At 42.9% G+C, this 27,725-nt stretch overlaps 2 protein-coding genes across 2 annotated transcripts in view; one reads left to right on the top strand and one right to left on the bottom strand.

Moving 5' to 3' along the window:
- Nucleotides 1-27,725, top strand: part of T265_14696 (hypothetical protein) — a gene marked incomplete at both ends in the record, with an annotated part of 49,317 nt that overhangs the window by 9,642 nt on the left and 11,950 nt on the right. Inside the window, 2 exons of the mRNA XM_009174834.1 lie at nucleotides 5,014-5,169; nucleotides 12,796-13,129. Of these exons, the coding sequence (XP_009173098.1) occupies nucleotides 5,014-5,169; nucleotides 12,796-13,129 (490 nt within the window). The remainder of the gene's footprint in view (nucleotides 1-5,013; nucleotides 5,170-12,795; nucleotides 13,130-27,725) is intronic.
- Nucleotides 14,998-16,282, bottom strand: T265_08887 (hypothetical protein; the record flags this gene model as incomplete). Its single annotated transcript, XM_009174815.1, has 2 exons — nucleotides 14,998-15,147; nucleotides 16,154-16,282. The coding sequence occupies 2 exons, from the start codon at nucleotides 16,280-16,282 to the stop codon at nucleotides 14,998-15,000; spliced, it is 279 nt and encodes a 92-aa protein (XP_009173079.1).

Raw genomic sequence — 27,725 nt, 5'->3', positions numbered from 1 at the left:
TAAATTCGCTGATACGAAAGCATTCTTCCGGAAATAAAGCATTCTTCCGGGGATTCAACAAAGAATTCATTAATCAGTCACACGATATAGTGTGAATGTAACAGTACACGGATAATGTAGCAACTATGTGGGCCAAATGTTTTCTGGGCAGTACTCGTCGAAAGCAACCTTAGTCAAATGGATGTAATAGGTAACGATATACGAAATAAAGAAAAATTTTGTAGTTTCAAGAATTTAAATACCTTTAGGGATTTTCACACTCCAGACGTGACGATCGTAAAAGATCGGTCACAAGGTCAACTGATTTGAACCCACTTTGGTTTAATCAATAACTTTGGTTTTCGGAAGAAATAGTCATTGTGTATACTCGTAATGCACTACTCATAAGGTTGCTGAAAATTCTTCGACAGCCCACAAACGGCTTCGGCCTTCTTGGGGCTCATCAGTCACGGAGTTTCCGTCAACCCTGTGTTATGCTTGAAACCAAATTGCACGAAATCAGCCTAATACACTCATTTACAAACAAATTTGGTTTTGCGAAAGACTCACCTAGAACCCAGCTGAGTCTCTCGTTTGTGATGTCATTATAGTTTAATTCACTCTACATAGGCTCTCTATCGACACCTTTAACAGTAGCGTTGGGGAAAATAGCGCGAGTACAGTAAATATCCTTGTGAAAGGCCCTGTCGTTGACCACCTGCAATTTGTTGAAAAGGTGTTTTTTATAATTAGTGGTATCGTNACAGTAGCGGGAAAATAGCGCGGGTACAGTAAATATACCTTGTGAAAGGCCCTGTCGTTGACCACCTGCAATTTGTTGAAAAGGTGTTTTTTATAATTAGTGGTATCGTGGATGATACATCATACTAGGGCAGTCGCATTCCTCGATTTCTAATCACTCATACCGATTACTTGAATTGTTTAGGCATTATGCCTCTGGGCCTCTCCCTGTATTACTGTGTTTTTCTGTCACCAATTACTGTTCAATTTTCAATGCAGCTCCAATCATGAAAACCTGGTGTATGCCGTGGCACATGAATCACGTCGTTCTTGAAGTAATTTTCGGTTGTTGCAGAATAACTCAGAGGCCAGAGTGCCTAGTTTCAAGATGTAACGCATGTTGCTGTTTATCACAAATTTCTGTCTCTCCTGCATCGAACCAGAGATTCCTATTAAAGTTGCGGGGGAATTTGTTCGTTAGAAATTGGTGTACAGCGATTATTAAGTCTTTCAAATACTTGTAACTGTACATGGCTATCTGCATTCCGCATATATCGAGACCCATTGATAAGCTGCATTCTCAATGAGTTGCTGGTTTTTATTTTACTGGTCGTCAAGATCATTTGAAACTCGGTTGAGTCGAAGAATTAGTTGTTTATGTAGTTGTACACTACCTTGCAAATTACATTGGCACCAATGGAAGATGTAGATGAATGTCAGCCTCATCTCTTCGACTGAATGCGATACACAAAAATCGTCTCATAAATATAATGAGAACCCGGAAACTTCACCTGCTTGGTGAACCACAAGAAGAACGAAACCGCTGGTTGTTTGTCAAACTATCGTAGCCTTCACTCATGATTGAACAGGGCCCAGCTGGAAGATAGTGTTTTTATGTCGTTTCTCCCTTAAAGGATGCTTTTTTCGAAGTTCTTTATAACATATCACACTTTCAACTGGCTAGAATAGCAGATCCATGGCCATGTTGTGCTGTCTGTTGGCTGGGCCATCCTTTCTGATTGTGACAGCGTTATGGCGAGACGAGATCTCCGCTTATTTGTTTGATTCGCTGCTAGATTTTCATACCCTTGCTCATAAAAGTCATTCGCGTGACCTGCGGCTTGGTTTGTTTTGCACATCCAACTTCGTTGATGAGGTCACCTGGCCCGATAGCCGAGCAAAAAATTGTACTAACCTTAATCTCTGGTCGTATCTATTTGCGAGTTCGGATGGGTTTATAATGCTTAGCTTTCTTTGTTGGAAAAATTTTAATGTGATCTACCAGCCTACCTTAATATAAATCTCGTGGAATAAACTTTTTACGAAACGTACACATTTCAAGGTCCTTAGTTTTGATGTTAGTCAAAACGAATCGAATTCACTCTCCATAACTTACTTTTGATAGTAGTTTGTAAGTCCGTTTTTCTCTACCTTCAGCTCTTGCTTTGTTTCTGTGTTTGAAGTTCCAGACGACCGTTGGATCTGAAAACGAATCCAGTTCCTTATCTGGAGGGTTCCCTCCGTGTTTTATTTATTTCACAACAGTTTCCGTTTTTACGTCTTTACCGTTCGAATTTTGCTGACGATTAATTATACCGACCGATTTCGTAAATAAATGCTCCTCCAACTGTCTGTCGTGAGGTGACTGACTGAAAACAGTTGAATAAAATTCGCCTAGCTGCCTTTGACCCTATGCATTAAAGGTTTGACTAGGCCTGCAACCTCTCCGTCGTTTCTAATCAGTCGGAAATACCTAATGAGTTTCTTATACCCAAACTGATTCTGGAGACACCGACTGCGCGCTTATATCTAGGGCTTTGACTTTTGTTGGATAACCACGCGACTGGACTCTGCATTCGCTTACCGGTTCGACAGTATCAGACGTTAGTTATCACTACATAGCCGCACATACTAATACAATGGACTGGGGGTGTTGCGCGATTCCTTAGAGACCCAGTAATGGGAACAGAATACGCCAGATGACTGCATTTTCAGTTGAGCGAAAAAGCATTTCATGTGCTTCAGTAAATGCCATTTCACCTATTTCCAAAATCCAATATGGGACCAGATTGTGAATCATAGGTATTTATCACTCTCTTCGTTGCGCTTTCGTACGTCATTTGAAGTGGATTTTGGTAAAGTTATTTCATATACATATATGTATATATATACTGTTTAGAAAACTGAACCCGTCTCTCATAGTAGGTATTTTGCTATTACAAAACGGGTGTTACTTTGACCATCCATAGATAATTACAGATGTTGTAGCTGCTAGTAATTTACAACTCGGACTCAAACGATTTCGGGCGAATCAACATTAGTATACTTGATTCGCGCATGGCAAGTTGAAACAACAAGATATTACCTTTCTGCTCAAGTTCAGAATGTTGCTTCATCTTCTGGGTAGGTCCTAAAGAGCACAACGAAGTCCTGAATTCCTGAAAGTGTGTTAATGGACCTCAGCCGCGGTTAAGCCAATGGGTCTTGAATGACTTGTTGGCTTTTTCCGGTTCCGGTTAAGGAGAACCTGCGGGTTGTTGACAAGATGTCATACTAATTGGCCTATTTCTGAGTGATTCGTGTATCTTCCGAAGCGGGCCAGGTTTATCGGTAACCAGAATTTAAGGATTTCTTGTATTAGCAGTGTATCATTGAGTTTTATCCGTCAGTCTTGCCTCGCCTGTAAATCAAGCGTTTGATTTGTTGTTTTGACTTGCTTACCTTTGGTTGGATATTGTTGCCCTGGTTTATCATCTCTGGGGACAGAATACGGGGATTATACTTTGGTAGTACGAACGATATGCAGATCCTATGGTGGAATTGATCTTTCCTGCTCTGAGGAGACCGCTCGAAATTACTAATAATCTTCGGGTGTCACCTCTTCAATAGGACAGCCGTACTTCGCAAAATGCATGCATTTACAAACTAGGTTTGTATCAACGCCGAACGCGTCTGAATTAGATCGACCAATTATTTTTTCAACAGTGCGTTCTGAAATAACAAAGTAGAGGGAAAATTGAAGACTATCTAATCGATAAGCCCCAAGAAAAAACCAGCCATAGGATAATTTTCAGTAACCTTGTTCCGTTGGGAAGTCAACCGTACGTTTTCTAGTTCTTCAGAAGCCACTTCAGACCACTAGTCAAGGCTGTGTTTTCTGTGTTGGCCTCTCTTGCAAAGGAGTTTACCGTTGAATTACACCTTTGGTGACTGCAAGTTATCGCTTGCAGGTGGTGCCTCATTAAGACATGCTGTCTTGAGAGACTAAACCAACAGACCAATTTTTGGACAGATTTTGGAAAGGTAAGTTCTTTAAGAAAAACGAACGGCGTCACGCCAGTTAGTGCGTGCTGATCATACAGCATGCAGCCCACTGCACTTCACTGTAATTTGATATAGTACCATAGTAGCACGCTAATCTCTCCTTTCTGATCTATGGTGCTTGCAAAAGTGAAAATATTTATGACGGTGTTGTGCACAAGATCGGATACAAAGGACTCTCGTTGATGCTCATGAAGTGGTTTCGTAACTGAGTTCCCAAATTTTTGTCTGTGTTCGATAAAGTGGGCTTCGTAAGGATTGATTAATTCTGTAGCAGGTATAACAAAATGGGTCATAATATTGCCCCAACTTAATCAGTGTATTGCCAGGTACTATTTGCTTGTACTTTCGATGGAGAGTTTTTCCTGCCACTCCAACTCAGATCATTTAGATCGCTTTTTGTAGGTGGCTGGCGACGGAGGGTTACTATAAACCATAGAGTACTGGATTTTGTATTCTCTGTATCATTCTTGGAACGTTTTCCCAAGCGACGTTTGGTATTTACGGTTCTGCCATGCCAAAATATCTCCTGAAATCAAAGCATGTTCTCAGTAATAGTAACGATAACAGTGATAATAGCGGTGTAGTAGCCATGTTAGTAACAATTTTGGTAATAATACTAATAAGAAAGAATATTTGTGACAACAACAACATAGTAATCTTCCACGATATACCGGTAAGGAGAAAGGGGTTATCTAATTCTATACTGTGTGTCCCAGTTTTCGGAGCATCTCTCACTAAGTCGGGGCTGACGGAGAGTGCTAGTATGAAACCACCTAGGGGAGTGGATTATCTCCAACGAGATCTATGTTGAACAGGATTGTTATGAACTTCCCTGAGCAGAGTGGCATAGAAGCAAGGCAGCTATTTCTATCAGTGCGACTGCTAGTTGTTTACTGATCTAATAGGAGGAATATTTTTATAAATTCCACTGCTCCAAATCTTCAACGTTCATGTCTTTTGCTGTTCCAGATTGGTGCTTGGACCAACTTTGCGTTACCGATTTCAAAATCGAGCCCCTTCCGAACAAGCCAAGTTCTGGAAAATCCAAGTGACCTCCAAGCGATATGGAGCGCTAATTCGTGTCCGACGGATAGATGGGGAGTCGTCCAGACACGACATCAGCAGGTACGACTAGCTAGTGTTGTGCATGTTGTCCACACTTCTGATTCGCTTTTTTCCGAGCATTCTATTCAACCATACAGAGCACTTTGTTAGCGTTAGTTAGAAACAGGTCCCACCAGAGCAGGATATTTTTTTACGGTTCGACCGCCTGAACACTTTTAGGAACGCCTAATGGGTTCTTTGGGTTCTTCGTTGGTGACACTCCTACATCATCCCACCTGTCGCCATAATTTGTGCCATCCCATTCAGAGTTAAGAAGTAATCCTCTCGAATTACGTAACGTCCAATCACTCCCACGGGACGAGGGTCGGGAACAAAAACTTTGCACGTGGCCTACAGGCGCATTCCATGCGCGACTGAGTGTACTCGATCGATTGACTGATAGCGCATTAGCGATTAGCTTAAACGGATTGTCTCGGAACACAGTCATGACCGCTTAAGAGAATGTGCGAATCAGCACGGACACAAAATTACCTCAGTTATTGGACCCTACCCAGTACTGACTCAACAAAACATTGATTCAGGGACTTGTTGGTGTGGTGGTTTTTGCTGATAATTGGCCACGGATGTGGTCATATGGTGAGACAAAAGTTTGTGACTCCAACCATTTAGCTTCAAAACAGAGATTGCACAGTAATTTACCTTGAACACAGTTGGTGCTTGTTATAAACATGTAATGTGCCTGACACCGCAATCCTATGGACGGCAATACTATCAATCGCATGGTGAGTGAAATACCATCATGTTCCCCATTAGCAATTGAAAGGGAACATTAGTATAATACAACAGAACGAGTATGGTACTAAACTAGGGCCTAAAGATAACGCCAATACTTTCATGATGAACAGATAACTGTTGTTTGTCCTATCATGCCTATCCCCGCATCTTAGCCCTTTGCATGTTATCCAGCTGATCTAATTCCCTTAGTTGTACATCATTTCCAAGGAATTGCACCCTGCACCACGTTCGGCTCCGCGCAAACTGAATGTTGTTGCCTGACCATGGGAAGACGTTCAGTGGTTCGATCACGGTTTTCAGGCAAATCCCTGATGTTAGACATTGATAAGCATGGAATGTATTCCGCTTGGCAACCTCATTGTTGATGCCTTTGCGTAGCGCGCCAGATTTACCGATGCCGCCACGAACAGTGTTTGTAAATGGCAACTATGTCAAGCCGGTATCTGAATAAAACGCTTTCCATTATGATGTTGAATGTACCTCAGCCTTCAGTTGGAAGACCTTCCAGCGATACATGGTAAATCGACAGATTCTTTACCAAACCTTTCTGAAGTGATGCCTTTTTTCTTGAAAATGGACATGCGCTTGGGTCGACGTAAATTCGACAAGTATAAAGTGTTAAGTAAAGCGGATAGGGGCAGATTTCCTGCTTCTCTGTCCTACTTTGGTTTGCGTTTGTGCATAACCTTTGGCCAATTATCCTGGCGACTATTTCCAACAATGCTGGTCTCACGCTCTTAGCCACAAAACCAGGCTGTTCTTGTGGTGAACACTTTGTCGTTTGTTAATATAATGAATTTGGCAGTTCGGGTCATCGTTGTCGTCGTTGACGACTAAACACAATTACTACAGATTGGTGCACACATTGGGTGAAAATTTATTTCAACCCGTTTTGGCTTCATCGACTAAAATCTCTTTTACTGAGACTAAAATGTGATCAGGTTTTAGTTGTTTCGTCTAAAGTCATAGTCTGTTGTAGAACTCAACTTGCTTTTTCACGCTTTGTGGTCCTCTCCGACTCGACTGTAGTTATTTTTTATGCATGCACTTTGGACCTTGGTGTTGGTGCAAGTTCTACTCCTCCTCCCCCCAATCTCAGCAATGGGTAACGATTAACGTAGCAGTCGTTCCGTATTTCCTTGATTGACAGGAACCAAGGCCTACGGACTGACGCCAACAAGTCACCATGACTGACTCACTTCGGTAGCTCAAAATGTTGCACACCCATAGTCCCACCGGCACTCAGACAACTCAGACAGTACAACTTGATGTGCTTGACTTCCTCACCTTGTTGGGTTGGGCCCTAGACAATTAATTAGAAACAACGATAACTTCTAATTAAAATGTTGTCCATCAAACTAAAAACTGACACCATTTTTCGCTCGACTTTTTTGTTTCTAAGTTATGGGTCTCTTACTAGCTCTTCTCATGCTCAGCAGCGATACGCTCCGTAGGCAACACACACCTTAGAAGTTGAAAATAACAGGTACTCCAGATTGCTCGAAAACGTCTCTCACACTGTGAATGCTGAGTGAATTTCGGTGTGATCTCTGAATAGGTCTCAAATGACTGAAACCGCTGAATAAATATTGCTGACCGAAGATTTATTGAGTGGTGGAAAACTCCGGAGTATTCTCTACAGATTAATATTGTCCAGCCCTGTATACTACTTTTGTTCGGTCCGCTCGGCCTTGTTTTCCTTTACAGGCTAAAAAGCTAGTGATATGAGTGTGTATCCGTGAAGCCACATTGCCATCTGGACCCATTCATCCATTATTCATGTTCCTCCACCCACTGTGGCGTGAGTTTTGGTCTTATGGAAGTCCACTTGTCAGATCTTAGGCGATGCCTATTTACACACCATTTCTCCTACTGTGATGTGCAGCGAGTCATTTATCATTGTTTGTCACAAGCACGCGGAATGCACCCAAAGCTGACATAGCCACAGATGTGTTTCCGAAGAGCTAGCTAGTCAAACCGATTACCGTGAATGTGTGTGCAGGTTTTCTGTCCTTTTGAACCTCTTGTTCTCCCTTGTCGGTCATGTAGCCCCTTTCAACTGGAGCGAACACGCTTTGACAACTAAGATTAACATTGACAGCAAGCAGAGATTCCAGCGTGGCTCGCTCCAGCTTTCCTCTTAGAGGAGGAAGATGGGACCTGCAGATAATGGTCTGTTGCTAGGCTCGTCACTCATTCAGAGGCATATTTCACTTCAAAACCAGTACTTTCCTCTGTTGTTATGTGTGGGAATGCCTGAATGTATCTCGATAGTTGTCTATTTGCCATCTTTATTTTGCTTACTACGGTATTCAGTCTATCTCACACGGATAGGACACAGTTACGTTTGAAACTCCTAAAATGGTAGGCGTGACCAATTCTGGTGTTTGAGTCCTGTTTCACACATTTCCAAACTGTCAGTCTGGGCATTCTGTTATGGGTGCAAGGTTCATTGCGAATGCAGTGGACTGTCAGCTGTTTTAGGTTCTGCTACGTGGTTGGGAATGCAGTTGGGAATGCGTCTTTCCAATGAATTGCGTGGCGGAGAAATTTCTTTCGTGTTACTTACTGATTCATCTGGACTATCCACGTTTTTACAGCATTCTTGATCCCCGAATTCTCAGGTACTGTATCACAGGGAGTTCTAGAGTAGTTTGGTTTGAAATCAAGATTTCATCCTGCGAGTGAATCCATTCTGTGTTTAAAAAACCGGAAATCACAGTACAGCTGTTTTCATCGAACGAAAAAAAACGAAATCTCAAGGATTTCAGTCGAGTTTAACAAGAACGACTTACACTCAGAGAGTCCGTCCCACCATGAGTCATTCAAGCGTTTAGTCCACTTCTTGTGATCTGTCATTGACTGCTCCCTTGTTGCTTGACGTCCACGTTACTTCCGAGCGGATTACTTCCTCACATGGCCGCCTACACAGTGGGGTCGTATTAAATTACTCCTCTGGTGATTTTCAGTTAAGGACTACGCTTTTAACTATAAATGAAAGTATAGCGAGGACCGTCGCCGAACTAGTTCGTCCTCAGTGAATGTAAGGAGTTGATAATAAATGTGCAGCCTTCTTCCATGGTGCGAGATCACTTTCTCTTTCAGCCAGAGCTGAAAGAGCTGACAATAACCAATATATGATAACGGTTGGAGTATGTGATATTTCTAAATGCTTATATCAGTAGACCAGAATTCAATTTCATCCATGTATTTTGAAGCTTTCTAAATCAAAGCACCAAATTTACTGTGGGATTCTGTTACACCAAGTCATTTAGGCCAAGGCTAAGTTCATCATAACGGAATTGTGTCTGAAACATGCACGGAAAATCACTACTGCAGAGTTAAGTGGTCACTCTGTTACTCCGCAATGTTACTCGTAGACTTTTGGTAATTCGCTGGTAAATAAGTGCAACAAATGCATGCGATCTTACCAAAAGTCTGTTTTCCACAGGAGATGTGCAGTCGAACAAAATTCGGAAAATGGCCGCGGCAAAAGTACGCGGTCGTCCTGATCTCATATCTTTGGGAAAATGTTTATTAGCCCGGAAATGGGGATCAAACCTATCCAAGTGAAGATCGATGAGGTGTGCTCTCCAATAAAATCCACATTTATACGTAAACCTAGGAACTGTCCTGATCAACCTATCGACTCTTGTTTCCCTCAGATGACGTGACAGCGTGCTACAAGTGTCCATTATCACCTTGACCGTGTCGAATCATATAGCAGATAAAACCGACAGAAAAATCCACTGAATTTACAGCCTAAGGAGAAAGGCGTACACCCACATTATCCTGTACTCTGCTTTCATAACTCTGCTATTTTTCGTATATTCCTTATAGAATGAAAATAATTAAATACAATCTTAGGATAAGCTATATCACTTCAAATGATAGTTATAAGACAAACTCACTGACATTTTTCGTCGCGTAACCACGGTCGCTTGTGTCCTTTCGAATTCTCCAAGGTTTTCGAACTACTCATTCTGACCTGCGGTGTTACACACTGCGCTATAAGGTGCATCATTAAACTATTGAGAATTCCGTGTTTTCTAGTCTGGTGCCATCTGTCTACACAAGCTCTCTTGAATAAATCAAATGCGGGCGCATTTAGATGACTCGGTTGGCTATATACCTAATTGATCAGCATAGTACCCGTCCAGTGATTGTATGATTTCGGGGTTCGTAGTTGTGGCCTTGCTTTTTCAGGTTAGTGCCACAACGTTGAAGGATCATAACAGTGGCGTACCGAAAAAAGCCTGAATCCTGCGTGGCCGCGTGCCCCATATAAGCTTAGACAATTAGGATGGCTTACCTACTAAACTGGGTCACTAGTCCAGATCGAGTAACTGACTTGTAGCTATTCCAGCATACTGCACCTTGGCCTTAGTTATCCTGTGTACTAACCCTGCCTTTCTGGGGATAGAAGATTCAGGCTACCGCCTGGGCGTCAATTTTCAGATAGGAGGATGGGTGGCAAAATTCTCTTTGTATCATTACTCGCTTGTTCCCAATAAACTTCCAGCTGAACAACGTCTCATGAAAGCAGGTCTGTTTAAGGCGACATCCAAGCATGTTGAAAAACAAGGTTTTCCCGGGCAGTTTTCGAGTTTTCTTATAAAGTTTAGGAAGCAGAGATTTGGAGGCCGATGTATTTGTCACCTTCGCTTTTCTGCAAAATTACCTAAGTTGAGCTAGTCAGTAGACGTTGTGTAGTTTCGCCGCGAGGTTTGTAACTCGCCCTTCAAGGAAAGATTGAAAGAGCACCATTTCGAGCGATCTGAACAATCAACGGCTACATCAAAAATCAGTGAGGCCTGAGTGACTTACTTATATGCTCTTGGTTGTAGGCTTACTATTTTTCGTTTGTATTCAGCATCCTTTAGTTATGTAACCACTATCCATTCAGCAGTCAAAAGAAGGAATCCCTTAACTGGTAGTAGATTAGGATTCTTTTATTCGCTCAAATATGTGGTCCCTTCTGTTAATTCCCTTAGAGGGCTTTTACGATCTCCGAATACATTCGTTCTTAAGCTGCTAGCAAACGGGTCGATTTAAACTGATGCAAGTTAGAATACCGGGGACCAGCACACAGAATTACTTAGCAGCGAGATCACCCATGATCCTCTGTTGGTTCAAGTCTTATCACGTAAAGTTTTAAAACTTTTTGATTGCATTTATCCTGGCACCAACATTCTCAAATAACGTCTCTGATGCGGATATTTTTTACTCCCATTGTTACCAAAACCACTTAACCTGCAGTTTGGTTATTTTTGTCCTCTTAATTGGTGGTCTTAAAACGAGTGTGCAGATAGATAGAGTTATTAACCATACAACCGCTTATTCTTCCTCATGACTTCTTTTCAGATCGACTGCGCGAAGTCCCATGTAGGCTTACTCTCTACAAACTTGAAGATTAAACAATGTCTTACGTAATATTTCCCACTTCCCCAGGACCTTTGCACACACGACTGCTATCTTTGCCAAAATCTTCAGAGTAACCTAACTGGTTTACCGTCGATGAAAGTGAGGATATAGATTTTATGCAGAAGGGTTTCTTCAGAACAGTTAATTAATTCCTAAAAGTGATTTATATTGTGCCAGGTAGATGGTTGAATATGATAGCTGACAACGGTAGAGTAATGACAAAGCTGGTTAGGGGTTTCACGCTCACCTCGTGCACTTTATGATGTTACTCATCTTCAGGGATCAGGTACGAACACGCGAACCATAATTTTACGGGGGGTTATCACCCGAGTGCACAGAACCACAAATTCTTTCATTAAAACGGGTAGCGTTCGCGTTTCACCTTGCATACTCGGCAGTTGAGTGGCTGCCAACCAAGTTATCTGACACAAGCTGCGCAAAACGGACATATTTTCGCTTGAGGGTTCTGTGTCTGTTGTTCATCAGTTGCACCTGTCACATGTGCTGACGTGCCCATTGGAATAGACTCCGGTTGAATACCGACCCTATCACGCGCACTGTACGTGGAAATGACCACTCACTCGTTCAGACCCTAGTGCTTTTGGTCTCAACAGTTGTCAAACCCTCATATAGTAGAGCATGCCGCTGTCAGTTGCTTCAGCTCAATGTGCATCAAAATTTGAGATATGAAATACGGAGATGATTCAGTTATTATGTGAGTCACCAACTTGTTTGTGACTGCAGCCTCTTTTGGAACTCCGACCTGCTCGAATTATTCACTACGTAATGATAATTTTTGAATTTTTCACACGTTCTTGAGGATGAGAAACAAAGTTATTGTCGCTTGGTGAGCACGACGGCCGGATGCTATGGAAATACTCTTTCACTGCGTCTTCACCCATGAACACCTACCATTTGGTGTTTAGGACTGGACACGTGATATGTTATCCAGTCTATCGTGGTTTTTGTTGCCCATGGTTTGAACAGTCGCATGACATCCGGTTCGATTTTCATACAACCCTGAAGGGGCTGAACTTCGATGTCATCAGGTTGAAACAATAGCTAAAGGTGCGTGTTCAGAGTAGTATACTTCCTGTGGTTGGAACGGACTCTGACTCTTCATATCAGCATGCCTCTGTTCTTAGTTGCGCGACAGTCTGCGTTGAAAAGAAGAGGATACGAAGAAATCCTAATTATTTACCAGTTAGAATATGCCCTTTCGTGTGTGATACCTTCAAGGTTTTCTGTACTTTATTCGCATCCTCACTTACTCGTCTGCCCGACGATTTCCCAGGAAAATCAGTTGGGACAATAATTTCTTCATAGATGAAAGAACGAATTCTAGTCTTCTCTAACTGCACACCGAATACAGGTTGTACACGTCAGTGCTCTGCTGTCACAGTTGTACTATACAGTAGTAAATGATCATCGCAGTAACGAAATCTGTGTGCGTCTCTTTTTATACAGCCCTAAACCTATCGCCGATCTTGTTTTGGAAGAAGTGCCACAAACGGATGCACAGCTACCTGCAACATCAAGTTCACGTGAGAAATTCGTCTCTTCTCAAGAGAACGACATCGATTACATGGACTCAACCAGTTCGACAGACAGTACAGAGCTGGAGGCCCAGTTGGTTGATAAAGCACCCACAGGACAGTTTCCTATACAGATACAGTTGCTGCAGCTTGTACAGGCGAACAAGAGCGAGATAGGAACAGACAGTCCTATCCCAACAATCTTATCGGTAGTCCCCGACATGATCCCCAAACCAGATGCAATGCACATCTTTGTACAATTTGAAGTGAGTTGGATACGCTTGTCCAAGTTTTATGGGCATTTTTTAATAATCCTGGTGTATTATGGGGCCTGGTATGATTCATAAATATTCAAATTGCACGCGTATTCCTGTTCATCAGTATTTCCGCTTCTCACAGTCCTCATTTCCTACAGCTTATCAATTCGCAAAACACCGCAGCACCGACGGTTTCCACTACACAAAACTTTGGACGGTATACTTAGTTCTGTTCTGTATTTATTCTCTAACCGATGTCCTCGGTGTTTTCATTATCCTCTGACTGACTAAACACAGTATTTGCAGTTAAACTGGCCCGGTTTTTGCCGCCTTTAACAAACTCTCCCCTCCTCTCCATACAGCCCAACGGTAAAGTCGGAAGGTATGCCCAAGTCAGCGTACCCAACAGAACACCTTGTGTAAACATTCGCCCCAGCACCGCTCACTCGCACCAAACTGACTGTCGCGTAATACGCTTGTCGTACACAGCTGCGTACAGCGACTGGCTACGTGCGCACGTGTGTGCGAAAATTCTCGCTATGCGTTTGTTTATACCCATCGGTGCTTCGCTTTTATCGCACAATCTGGTTGAGGAATTGCATGTTAGAACGCCAAGTTGGCGCGCACTGAGTTGCAGTTCCACCGCAGGTGCACACGCAGTAGCCGTGGCCTGTCATTCAAAACCACGTTACTGAATTTTGTAATTAGGTCGTGTACTTTAGACCAGTGCTTTCATGTTTCGTGGTTACCACAGATACCGCCGACCGTAAATTGGCCTTATCTAGAAGACGCTATCCGGGCCGTGCAATGCAGTTAAAATTCCCATTTGGTTTTTGTTTAGTATTATGATGTTCTACTGCCAGGCTAAAGTCAGAGGTTTTATGTCAACTATTTAATCGCACCATTAAGTCTGAACGAAGCTAATTTTCCAGTCCCAATTTAATGACTCAATTGGCAGTTATTATATTGGTATTCTGAATGCATGTTTCTAGTTGTGCTCTCCTCAAGTAAATTCGAAGCTCTGCTTTAAACAGCATGCTCATCTAAAAGCCACCAGAGCGGGTGCCTTGTTTGCATGGATATTCTACTATGCGCTATGAGCAGACAACTAGGGATAAGTCGGTTAGCTCATTAAAACGCCTGCAGCTTTTGTGACCAAATATTCGGCGAGAAGATTGCTTCAGGATTCAGCGTGTTTGATAATCAACATAACGATGCACTCACCTCAATTTATGGGCTTGTTTAGAAATCTCCGACCTTTTTTGCCATGTTTGGAGTTGGTCAGGTGAAACGCCAGACTGTTTGAAATTTGCGATTCACCATATTACTGGAACCATGAGCAGGACGAAACAGTTATAAAGGTGTTGGCAAGCTTCAATCAATTTCATGAGTATTAGTATCCACTTTAGCACTGAGTGTTGGTGTTTATATACAATCCTCACCTTCCACATTTGAATTCACTCACATCAACTTATCAGTATCAATGTTTGCAGGGTGCATCCTAGAGAAAAAAGTTCCAACGATGGGTAAATTTCGTCCAGTAGGAATGAACAAACTTACGTGCACATTGCAAACCTTACAAACCTCACGGGTGTTAGGTAGTAGTCTCCTAAGCATGAGTATCTGTTGACTTTTATTTTTTTGGGCCCGAGCGCGAATTTACTAAACGGAAGGTCCGTTGTTCGAACCCAACCTCTGCTTCTCGACTTCCCCTGTCTAGGTTTGAGCAACCTGGCAGTACCTCGGCCCTCATGCTTCCATTCGGGTGGCATACCTGTTAGGCATCGAAAGGTAGTTACAGCTTAACATCTTTTTTTGAGAACATCATAAGCGAGAGATTCAGCTGGGTTCCAGGTGAGTCTCTCGAAAGAACCAAATTAGTTTGCAGATGAGTGTATATTCGCTAATTTCGTGCAATTTGGTTTCAAGTAGAACATAAGGTTGACGGAAACCCGGGGACTGCGTCTATCTGATGAGCCCCAAGAAGGGCGAAACCGGTCGTGGGCTGTCGATGGACTTTCAGCAACCTTATGAGTAGTACATTACAAAGATAAACTTTTTTACTTTTTCTCCTTCATCGATCTCGTTGGTATGCATCACCCTCATGACCGGTACAAGTCCCTTAAGCGGAATATTCCGCCCAAAAGGACCCGGTCCCATTGAGTGTGATTGGTTCTGGGGAAACCTCATTCTTGTGCTTACTGCACACGTACGTATATGGTACCATTTAGGTTTACTTCCAAACAAGAAGTGTGTGTGTGTGTGTGTGCGTGAAACGATGATCATCGGTGTCACTGACCACTATCTTCCCTTCCCTTGGGCTTTATTAGACCACTTTCAGACCGAACCGGTATTGACCTCGTGGTCAGTGCTTCAGATTTACCGGGTTGTCAGCAGTAGGTACTTCGGTTAAGATTATCTCTTGGTTAAATAACACCATATTCTCCAAAGAAATTTGGTTTCGTACATTCATGGTGCTACTTATCGAAGTCTGTTGTGGTTCTTCTCTGGTCATTCGAAAGAAATGAGAAATCCGTCGCTAGCTCTGACCAAAATACAGGCTTCCCGGTGACACATATGCTGATGTGCTTCACAAGCGAGTTTGGCGTCTTGGTTTCACAGCCTCATTGTAGATATATGGTATTCGAACATATTGCACTACTCAATAGTGTCTCGTGCTACCTGTCCTTTTTCAAAGTAAGTTGCAGGACTGTACTTTTTATGTGCACTTATTGATTCATCGCTGGGCTCTAATTTCTCCAGTTCCCGTTATCACTTCCTTGGTAGTCGCTTTGATGTCCTTGTTTTCCGTGTTGACTGTGCATAATATCCAACCGATAGGCCAAAATCACTTCTGGCTAACAGTATTTCTCGCACAAAATTTTACGGACATCGGAATTCTCAAATTTACTGTGAACCACAAGCCACACCCTTCCGTCAACTCTCGGGCACCGACCTCAAAATTCATCATTCATAATTAGTTTGGACCACGACAATACCGACTCAGCGGTAGTGTTTGATGTTTTCACTCACCCCACACTCTTTTCCCGTCTCTCTTCTGCGCCGTATGTACAACAAAGTGTGTAGTATTTCCCAGCTCACCCCCGCTGCCTCATCTTGCAAAGATATGATAGCAGACAACAGACGGCCACAGTGGCTCATCAGTGATACTAGACTTTAAAACAGAAATTCTTACCTTCGTAGTATGATGTGCCACAGTTGGACCGAAAGGATTCCGTCCTGTCGCTGGTATGACTCACAGGCACAGTATTTGGGTTTGTACGGAAGCTGGGTGCACATGAACATGATAAATTATAAATACGACAGAGGTTGTTGCAGTTTAAGGAAAAGTGTATCTTTAATTAGTTCCCAGTCGTGGGTTTGTTGTTGCTGGTAAACTTTGGCACCGTGGCATTCGTGCAAACTATGGTAGGCTTTAAGGCGCCAAAATCGAGACGGCTCAACCACATCTCTGGTTGGTTAGGTAGAAACAAAGAAGAACACGATAAACCATTGCCATCGCCAGTTTGGCTCCATCCAACGATTTATTACGCGGTTGTTTGTTTGTTTGGCTTTTACCGCAAATAACGCATTTCAAGGGTTTTCCCACTGTCGTCTTCGACACACATGGTGTGTTTATTGGTCGTTTGCGACTGAGTGGTTCTCACGACGAACAATGTGATACAATGTGTGATACTATGCCAATAAATACCACTTATCATACCTTTTCCCAAAAGACAGCTCACGTTCACTTATCCATCAGGAATGTATTTTCCTGTAACTTTTCCCGATATGCCGCTTTGAAAGTAAGTGTAAGCTAAGTGCGGGTGACGGACGATGCAAGCAGATGAAGACCTTTCCTTCTATTCGGAGGGATGTTGGTGATATGAACTTCATGTTTTTGCTGCTCATAGCTTACGCACATTTTTTGCGAAATCAAATGGTGCACTCAGACAAAGTCAACTGGTATCCAAAGCCTCCAAAAAACACTAGTACATATATCCATATGGCCGGTTGCTTCATCGAAACATAAAATCGTAGGGGTCTAAGCAAATCGTCATGAAGAAAATCGAATCCTAACAAGTTTTTTTTTAGATCGCTCGATTTTCATGACGATCACACTTCGTTTGGATGAATATCCGACTCAGTTGTGCGTAGAGCTGAAGGAGTAGCAATCCCATTCGGTGTTTCATCTTGCACGTTTTTTTATTTTTCTCTGCTCCCCGTTCAATTCGACACTATCACCAACTACTGATCTTGCGGATTTCGGATATAGTTAAGCTTCCGAACAGTGTTAGGTAGGGATAGCACAGTATTGCACTTAACAGGATTACTCAATGCCATAGCATCGTGTCCGTAAACCATCATGATTAGATCTATGGAATCCCTTACAAAAAAAAATCGTACAGCTGTAGCACCCTTTCGGTGCCTAGCTGCCATGCCACACGAAGGAGGCACGAGGGCTGGGATACTGCCAGGTTGCCCAAGCCTAGACAGGGGAAGTCGAGTGGCGGAGGTCGGATTCGAACCACGGACCTTCCGGTCAGTAAATTCGCGCTCTAACCACTTGGTCCATCTGAACTTCCCCTGTCTAGGCTTGGACAACCTGGCAGTATCCCAGCCCTCGTGCTTCCTTCGGGTGGCATGGCAGCTAGGCACCGAAAGGTGCTACAGCTGAACGCTTTCTTTCTATCCCTTACAAAGGTGAGGAGTTTCACACGGATGATCGTAACAATATTTGCTCATTGAATTTTCACAGAATCTCGTACCTCCTGAGAAGTCTCCCCTCAACTTCCTACATGATGCATGATTTTGTCCACCGTGGAATGGTTTTTCTCTCGGAGAAAAAACGATAGGTGACAACTATCTACTCTCCATTTTTGTGCATGGCGTGTACACACTAGGAGTTTGTTGTGTTTTGTTTTTGGTTTTAACTCGAGCTATTGAAGTAGTTTTTAATGCGTGATTCAGTAGGCGGCGTTTGGAAAATACATCACACTCTTTAGGAACAAGACGGTGCTTCATAGGACCTAATTAATTCATCACATATGACTAGAAATCTTTCGGGGATCGCCCAGTGTTGTACTGAAAATCTTTAACGTCATCCATGGGCGCTCAGAATGAAAGCTTACGATAATAACTTGCCCTAAGAGGAGTCGCAATTCTCATTATCTCTTTAATAAAACTAGATTAATGGGGAACTGACCTCTGGGAAATCAGGAGCTAGACAAATGAAATCACAACTTGCCAATCGCCTCTCCTCCGGGTGTATCAATGAGAATTTAGGATGATCAACTAGGGTATTTAACAAGGATATCCGTCGAATGGTTCGAAGAACGACAACCACATGTTGTCGTGTAACTATCCTGAGGATTTTGGTTTGAAAACGCAATACTGCTTTTGACAAAAAGCGTCTCTATTTCGGTTTTTTTGCAGAATAAGCGGACTTTCCTTCTGTTTCTCTGATTTTCTGATGAAACTTTGGATTTCATAAGATACTTGTGTGATTGGCCTTCCACACTTTGCCTACTGTGTTTCCAGCGGCTCCATTTATTACTTGTACCATGCACTATTCTAATAGGCTCATTGAACAAGACGTCTTGTTCTCGTAGAGAAATCGGAGAATAAATTTGTTGTTAAGATCACCACTACAGTGCACGGCCGTAGCATAAATGTCCTCTAACCTCATTTACCAGACCCACGATCTGTTAATCTTTTTACCTTGTACCGGTCGGACTAGATAGCCCGCTTGGTGCACCGCAGTTGAGAGATTTCTTTATTTTCTACGGTAAATATTTTTGGAATAGAGAGTCGTGTTGAACAATGCAAACTTCCCTCAATCTATACGTCTTGCAAACTAGTAATATGTGCTTCCCGAAAATCACTGCATCGATTGTATCGAGACCATATGGGGGGTAGCATTCGTCTTTCACAAGGTAGCGCGGAACTGTAGCTGGTAGTCAGCAACCCATAACTGGTACAGTGGCCCCTCTATTCCTCACTCTTTCATGTGCATTGTCTTGTATGACGGTTCAAAATCCTGTATGTGGTGCCCCACAGTAGAGGAACTTGGAAAAACGCGTCAGTCACCAGAGGAATCATGACCGAGTTCCCTCAAACACAGTTTAGTATGCAATCTGTCTGATTACACCACCGCCCATAGGGGAGGCATTCTATCTCATTCTAGCCGTAATAATTTGTCTGTAGGATTACGTTATGCAAAACAATGATACCAGATGTTGGTTCGGTGTGTGAATACTAGCTAGTGAAATCGGAACAGACACATGTGGCGTTTGGTGTGTAATTTTGAAAGAGTCGTGATGACTGCTTTAAAAACTACTTCAGCTTTGTTAGGTCGATGGTGTTATTACTAGTAACATGTCATCAGACTGCAAACTTTGGCTTGAGCACACACTGTGCTCGTTAGGGCACACAGGATCGTCGGCCCCTAAACAAAACACTGAGTGCGTCCATAATGAGAAATGCCAATTTTTGTATGTAAGTACAATTAACAGTGTGCGGCGAACTGATTCCCAAGATAATGTTGTTACAGCTGGTAACTCTGCTTGGTTCACTTCAGTATTTAATAAATGATGGATGTCATAGCCATTCTTTTCAGGAAGTGTGTGTAACGTAAAATGTACACAATATGCTCGAGTAAGATTGGCAAACATCTCCATAACCCGGTCGGATGCGCGTTATGGGTTTTTATCGTAGTATTCACAGGAGGTCGGATGAAATCGATTCTTCCACTTCATGACTACTCTGTTTCTGTGCTACTCAGAGTAAAATGACTGCCGTTAACACATGGACAGTGTTCACGACTATTTCAGATCGTCATAGAAAACAGGTTTAATTAACACCTGTCTGTATGATCTCGCTTTTGATGCCACGCACCATATCGTTCTAGATATTCTAGAAAAGGGACTGTTTTCTAAAGGATTATTTATAGGCAATCTACTGAGCCCTTTCGAAAGCTTGACTGTTTGAGTGCATCCTGCCCATATATCATCGTATATTTTAGACCAGTCATCATTTCTGTGAGAATCCCCTCATTTGGTTAGTGTAGGGTTTCTGAATGCTAAATGTGGTTGGAAAAAAACAACCTTAGCTGCTCCCACCATGTCTTCACATAGCCAAGTCTCTCGCGGGTCATTCAAGGAACTAGCATGGACACTATTACGGACAGTTTCTGACACCATCCATCTTATCTTGTTCCACGTGTGCAGGAGGTCAGGTGCTCCTACTCGCACGCTTTTTACATTTCTTGCTTTGAAAAAATATAGCTTTTAAGAACGTTTTCGCTTCACCCGCTTAATCTGATTGACCGAAGTGTCCCATATCTGGCTGTCAAATCGTATGGTGGGGTGGAGAGAAAGCCCACTAGTCTGCGAACTACAGTTTCGTTCGGACGTAAATGAAGTTCCACGCACCACAAAATGTGTGTCACCACACTTTCGTGGGAACTGGGAACCATATACACCTCTCTCTGACATAGGATGGTTTGTCGGACTGGGAAGGCCAAGTGCAAAATGAAATACACAACACGGTTCAAAGAACATTCCTAAGTGATATATGTACGCCTGACACTGTGTGCTTACTGGTTTACTAACTGAAGTGAACAGATGCTTCATTAGTCGACCGAAGAGATGCACAAAATGACAAATTGAAATTGGTTTGCATAGGATGCTGGATGGAACACAAACCTATGCATCGAAAGTTTCGGAAAATTATGACGACAAAACAATTCACCGCAGACTATCAGCCTATACAGATGCCAGCCCATCGGGCTTAATCAAGTATTAATACATGCTGCTCCGCCTTGCAACCTGGTCCATGTAAAAATACTTTAACAGGCTAAACTTAAGTGGAATTCGCCATAATAGGACCAATAGTAAAGATACCAAATGATGAGGCTAATAGCAAGTCATACCTTAATACCCTTTCGTAGTTGGTATAATAGTGCCTATCCGCTAAGGGGTAACGTTACCTGGCTGCAGCGTCGTATTTCACTTTGTTCTGGCTACCGCCCTATGTCAGCTGCCATTTTTGTGGGCGGCCATTGTAACTCCTTCATGCTGAATGGACCAGCCTCACACGGAGGAAGACCAGTTTGACTTCTTGGGACCCTTTACTTCATGAAAACTTATCTCCCACCGGGTCAAGTTTTCGTCAGAATTGTTACACACATACCGTTAACTTTTTCCGATATACTTCACCCCACCAGTGAACCGTATTCCAGTACAATCACAGGATCTGAGGTTGTTTACATCGCCGAACAAGGCTGCTAGCAAGGACGGAATTCTGTACTGAAGGCAGTATCTGAAAAAAAAGCCTAGAGACCATCCTCCCTAGCATTCAGTTGGGATGTGGTATCCGTACAGGTAGAGAATTTAGTCACACTCTTGCTGTACGTTGCCGATTTGCTCTTTCCCCTTTCTCCTTTTGAAGCACTGCTTTGGTGCACCTAGAAGCCTTACGCGTAAATCTTTCCTCAGATATTTTCCGAGAGGATGAGACATCTTCGCTTGAACATTAAAGCCTAGAACCATCCTCCCTAGCATTCAGTTGGGATGTGGTATCCGTACAGGTAGAGAATTTAGTCACACTCTTGCTGTACGTTGCCGATTTGCTCTTTCCCCTTTCTCCTTTTGAAGCACTGCTTTGGTGCACCTAGAAGCCTTACGCGTAAATCTTTCCTCAGATATTTTCCGAGAGGATGAGACATCTTCGCTTGAACATTTGCCCCGGAGTGGGCTAGGCAGGCGAAATTATGGCATTTCGTCACATTCTGGAACGCTACCACCAATGCCAAATATAGCTTAGGTGCCTTTCCACACTTTCGTTTCTGAAGGAACAGGTTTTCAAATTTTCCAGACGGGACCAGCGGCCTATCAGGAAATTCCCATGAGGCACAACCCGGGTAGTTGGAATGACATTCCACGATTGTAATCAGCCGGACTAAGTAAAGTAATTGGCATATTCGTCTTTATACTCGGATCCGTTTTTTATCTGTGCATCCACGTAGCCGACGATTGTCATTCATCCGTTTACTGGTCAACTTCATTTATGACTGCACTGTCGATTTCAACTTTTCGATTGATATACATTATTCCGCCTACACCCGCCTCCCATGTTGATGGCGAGATTGCCAAAAACAAGAAAAAACATGCCTGACTACTAGAATATTGGAGCTTCCAGCTTCTAATCTCGTTCACAGTCGAAATCATCTGTGCGAAATTTTGAGCCGATTTTGGAAGGATATCGAACGAACCTGATAGTCATTAGAAGGTTCCATGGAAAGTGAGCGAGGGTAGGCTAGAGACTCTCATACTCTCATCAAAAAAGGATTCTGACACCGAACGACGCTCTAAATTTGGATGATAATGAAATTACAGACTCATTGATGTTTATCATCCTAATACTTGAAGCAAGACGTGGTTTTATCTATAAGTAAGCCAACCAACTTCATGTGAATTATGTAAGTGACACAGGGTCTCACTACTTCATCGCTCTTGATTTTTACCGACGCCTCAACATCTTTTGCGCGTGTCGTTTGGTGTTCTCAGGCTTTAGTACATGACAATCACAATCTAATCTAACCTCACCGAGCCAGCTACTACTTGGTGGCTGCGTTTCTTATACCCTAATCCTGTGCTGACCTGACAATTGCGTAAGCGGTGCACAAGGGACACATGTTGAATACGGACACTGATCGGGCATGCACGGGCGAAATTTCAGTCTTCTTGAATCCAGACACAGATGATGGAGGGCGTTCGTTTTCAGGTCCAATTTTTGCCACAGTGTGACGTAATCAGTCCAACGCAGTTTGCCTGAATGGTCGAGATGCGCCCAAGGTTATCAGACACACGCACTATAATTCAACGGGCTTCCCTGACTGATCCGTGGAATCAATCGAACCATACACGGTTGTAAATGCAGTGTATTCACAGTCAGCTCCGTTTCGGAAAAGCGCACTAGCAATGCTTCCTCAAAATCAAGCACTTTGGCATTTCTTCATCGATGATTCGATGCTGCACACTGGGAAACACACCAAAACGTCACTGGTTGACAGTGACTTTGATTGATTTCAATTTTTAGCCACTTTTCCACCAAGAATCTGCCCACAACAAAGGTGGTCAGTCCTCCATTGCTTAATAAGGTAACTGCTGTGTGTTCGGTTTATCGTATAGGCACTGGCGGATTATTACCTTCATAGCAGCTGGGCTATTTAGGAAATATATGAATGAGGAGCAGAGTAATAACTGATGCTTTTGGTAAAATCTACCCTCCAAAATCCTTTTGAAAGTTTTAGTAACAATGAAAACCGATCGTCCAACTGTGACATCCTATCGGAGCCTGGCTGTTGAAGGGTTTGCCGAAAGTTAAACAGGAATAGTCGGAAGGACGGAGTTCGGTTTCAACCATGGAGCTTCGAGTCGTCGATTTCGCTCGTTAATGTGAGCGTTTAGTTTCGTGGGTTGGATTACCGGCACGCATGGAGTGTCAACTAGCTATCCTGCCGGTTTTTGGTAGCGAGTTTTGTGGTTTTCTAAACTGAACTGAAACGACGCTTTTCCACAGGCTAACTTCGTCCAACACTGTCACACACAAAAACAATTTAACAGTCTCAATCTTTAAATCCGGTATGGATTTGAGCCCTCCGCTTAGCGTAACCTAATTGTTTTTCGTATCCGTTCGCCCGAGCTTATAATTGGAGCAGATGACCTTTGGTCGATTGAAAGGACAAATGCGGTGTAGCAAGACACCAACTAGACTAAACTTAAAGTGGGACGAAACGATCCATTTAAAGTGTCCTTTTGAGGGGCTGCGTAACACACCGGTCGTTTCCAAAATTTGACAGACTGGGCTCAGGCATTCCATTGTATAAAGAATGAATACCAGACGAAAATTTTCTAGACAAGAAGCTATTGTTTTCTGGCAATGGGCTATATAAGTCTCACTTTTCCTGGATTTTCCATGTCCAGTGACAACCGAGATGTCCGTTTTCTCCTGGACAGCAAAGCCCCTTCTTCGAATGTCACTTTTAACACCAATTCACAGGCGTTTCGCCTAACTTTTCACACATCTGCATTACCCAATTGAGTGTTGTATTCAGGACAGCTGTACTAGTCGACAACTTGCTTTCAGACCAGACTTTCGTTCATTCGTCTCCTACTGTAACGATTTTCATATATTTTTGGCTTTAACGTAGGTATCCCTAAATCCAAAGTTTGGTGAAACAACCAGTCTCGCACATAGATCAGTGAACTTTCGACTGTTGGTAACCAACATTGTGATTTCACGATTGGTAGGATGGATGTGGGGTTGATATGTCACTAACTTCGTCTTACAGACTTTAGGAGAGTTATGTATTTTGTTGTGGGAGTTAGAGGTCAATTCAGGGTTCCGCTCAAACCTTTGTAGTCGTCCGCAAACACGAATTTATTCTATCGTTGCGTGCACTAACTAATCACCCGCAGAGTATGCATTGAGTATGCTTGACAGCTGATGTTCTCCAACTCATTCTTGTACTGCATGTCAATAACCGATTTGAGTAGGTAAGAATACTGGGAAGACCTACTTATGGCCCTGCATTGGACCCCTTGAGGTCACCTGCTTATATCAATCTGGATAACTTTGTCGTTTTGGCCATAAAAATGTGAAGAATGTTTTTTATTGATGCGCCCGACTTCACTGAATTTGAATGGAACGTTGAGCCCTGAAACGCCGCAGTTGTGTGGCTTGTCAACGCGTGATGGATATGTTATGTTCATTGTCTCGTAACGTTCCGGTGATTTTTGTGCTTTCAAACAACCACTTCTTCTGTCTAGGCGGAACACACTACTCGTAAGGTTGCCGAAAACCCGCATTAGTTTGCAAATATGTGTTTGATGACTTGCGTACAATTCGCGTTCATGTTAAAAATGCTGTAGACAAATACTCGGGAAACGCGCCCACCTGGTTAGCCCCAGAAAAGTGCGAAACCAGTCATGGACTCTGAAAGTTTCGGCAACCTAAGAGTAGTGTGTTCTGTCTAGACAGGAGAAATAGTTATTCAAAACCACAAAAGGTCGCCATATGCTACTGGACAAAGAACACAACACACAAGTATAGGCAAGTAGTAAGTCAGACAACAGCCGCGGTGTTTTAGGGCTTTAACATTTCTTCCGAGTGCAGGGAAATTAGGTTATCTTGAATTTCGTAGCAAATGAGGCGGCCTTTGGGCAGCACATTTGTTTGAAATATGTCATAAACGGGAAATTTCTCCGGGATCCATTTGAGTCGCTAGTTAACGCCAAATTATTTCGTAAACGAGTGTATTTTATCAACTGCCTCTCTTGTTTGACTGCTTATAATTGTTCACCTACATTGCCGTGGTTCTCAATAGAGCTGGGCTTTTTCAAGAATACGACGAACTGCGAATGTCTACCCAAATCATTCTCTCACTATTGCATACTAGCAGCTATGTTATGTAGCTTTTCTACCATACTTCCACTCGCTTTATTCCTTGTCAGCACTTAAATTTACAAAGTTTGCTGGCTGTCTTAACGCTCATTTGGTCAGCAGACCCCTTTTCTTTGCCCTGTAGTCGCGGACACAGACACGTCAGATGTCACGTCAACCATTGTTTTGGTTCATCGACCATTGTTTAGAAGTTTTATCTGGAAAGCAGATTGACATCATCCACCCGAGGGATACCTCGCACCACATACACCCATTCGTGTTCTTCTTTTGGTTTTATGCTGTCAGTCTTATGCGAACAAGCTTGGGTATGTTGGTCCATCTTCCTTCATCGGCTCATCTCCATTACTTGGTCCATGGAATTTTGTTTTGTTGCCCTAAGGTTACCTACACTGATCTACCTTTTGGGCTGCATGCCTTGCAACCTATGATCTGCCTCTCACCTTGGCTTCTGTTTATGCGAAATGGTGCACGAACCAACGGACTGGAAGAATTTGTGCCAATCACAGATATGGTCCTGTAAAAGGATCGTGCACACACACTGGGGTAACATAAACACTGCTTCATTTTTTGTCACCATTTGGGTCCATTTAGACGGCGAATTCTTTTTGTCCTATAAACGTATGTTTGCTAGCTTCCGTTTTCCGCATTGAGAAGCTCATGTGAATACTGATTAAACCCAATCGTGAACAGAACATTCGAGCAAATACGTATACTAGTTATGCCACCGCTTGTCTAGTCTTCCCGGGTGAATATTTCAAATCTTAATCGAACCTCTTGGATTGTTAACGTTCGTGGTCCAATCCACTGCATCACCGGTGACTCACCCCAGCGATCTTCGCTTCCCTCCACCGATTTTCTTTCACCGTATCCAGGATACAAGTTTTTTTTAGCTTTGACCACTACCTACATGCCGACTAAGTCTCCGATACGGGTGGTCATATAAACGGCGTCTTGCGCCAAGAGACATGTTCGGGTTGTCTTCTATCCCCACCACAAGCATGAGTTCTGTCACAGATCGGTCGGTGAAGTCTTTGAGGGCGGTTGATACATTAAGTCGGTATTATTAACGAGAGAATTAGCTTATTTTAAGTCTCCTGTTAGCATGTAAGCAATTTTCCAATAAGTGCACAACTTTACCTGGGTACAATTTCCAATCTCCAATTTGGAAATAAAAATGAATGAAACTGACCTATGTGATGAACTGGAAAAATGTGCAACAGGTACTGGGCTGTTTAGAATTATAGCGTCGTGCCAAGAAGAATACATCGATCGTGTGTGTTGGGTTTTCGGCACATGGTCTATCGTTTTCAAGTCGGCGCAGAATTCTACTACTTTTAAAACTTCGCCTGTTTTCCATACAGTTCAATAGGTTCCGGTCAGTTGTTACTAGCTCACTTGTAAGTAGTCAGAGTGCTCATTCGGACAACCCACCGCTCAATCACACGAGTTCATTAGCGTCTCTCTGAACAAAACAATAGATGTAGAGTGATCAACCCCGGCTAAAGTCAGTGTAAAAAATGTCTAAGAGTAATAAAAGAAATTGCGAACGCAGTAGGAAATTCGGCTTTCGTGGTTCCGATACGGTAGTGCAACAGGACATCACATTCTTCATCATTCCCACAGGTGATTAGATGCGTGCATAACAACTCTATACATTGACAACCCTGCAGACGCTAGTACCCAGAGGGAGGGTTATCCGTTTCTTGCCGCACCCCCTTCCCCATTGTATACCGGGAAGACGAGAGGATGTAGTGAAACATCACCTGTGCATGACTGACAGTCAAATGAGATGCATAAAGTAGCACCTGTGGCGGGTTCCACATCCTGACACCCCCACACACCAGTTTCAGCGGACGGCGTAAAAACTGTGACGGCTTCCGTTCGACTTTGTTCTCCCTTATTGTAACTGTCACACAATAAATGCACAGGGTTAGTGGTTGTCTGCATAAAACAAAACCCGAATGAGAAACTTGCAGACCCTCACTGTTTCTTTCCGGTTGCTTTTTTTCCAGCGTTGTTTTCCTCTGAGTTAGTGTCATTTATTGTCCACGTGTGGTTGGTCGTTAGTTGTTGGTGTTGCTCTCTATAAACCATAGTTCAGTCTCTTCATCAAAATTTTTTATGCAACACGACTCAC

Source organism: Opisthorchis viverrini, assembly GCF_000715545.1.
Source record: "Opisthorchis viverrini unplaced genomic scaffold opera_v5_244, whole genome shotgun sequence".
In the NCBI taxonomy this organism is placed as follows: Eukaryota; Metazoa; Platyhelminthes; class Trematoda; order Opisthorchiida; family Opisthorchiidae; genus Opisthorchis; species Opisthorchis viverrini.
The sequence above is the reverse complement of the archived record's forward strand: the minus strand, read 5'-3'. Positions and strand labels throughout refer to the sequence as shown.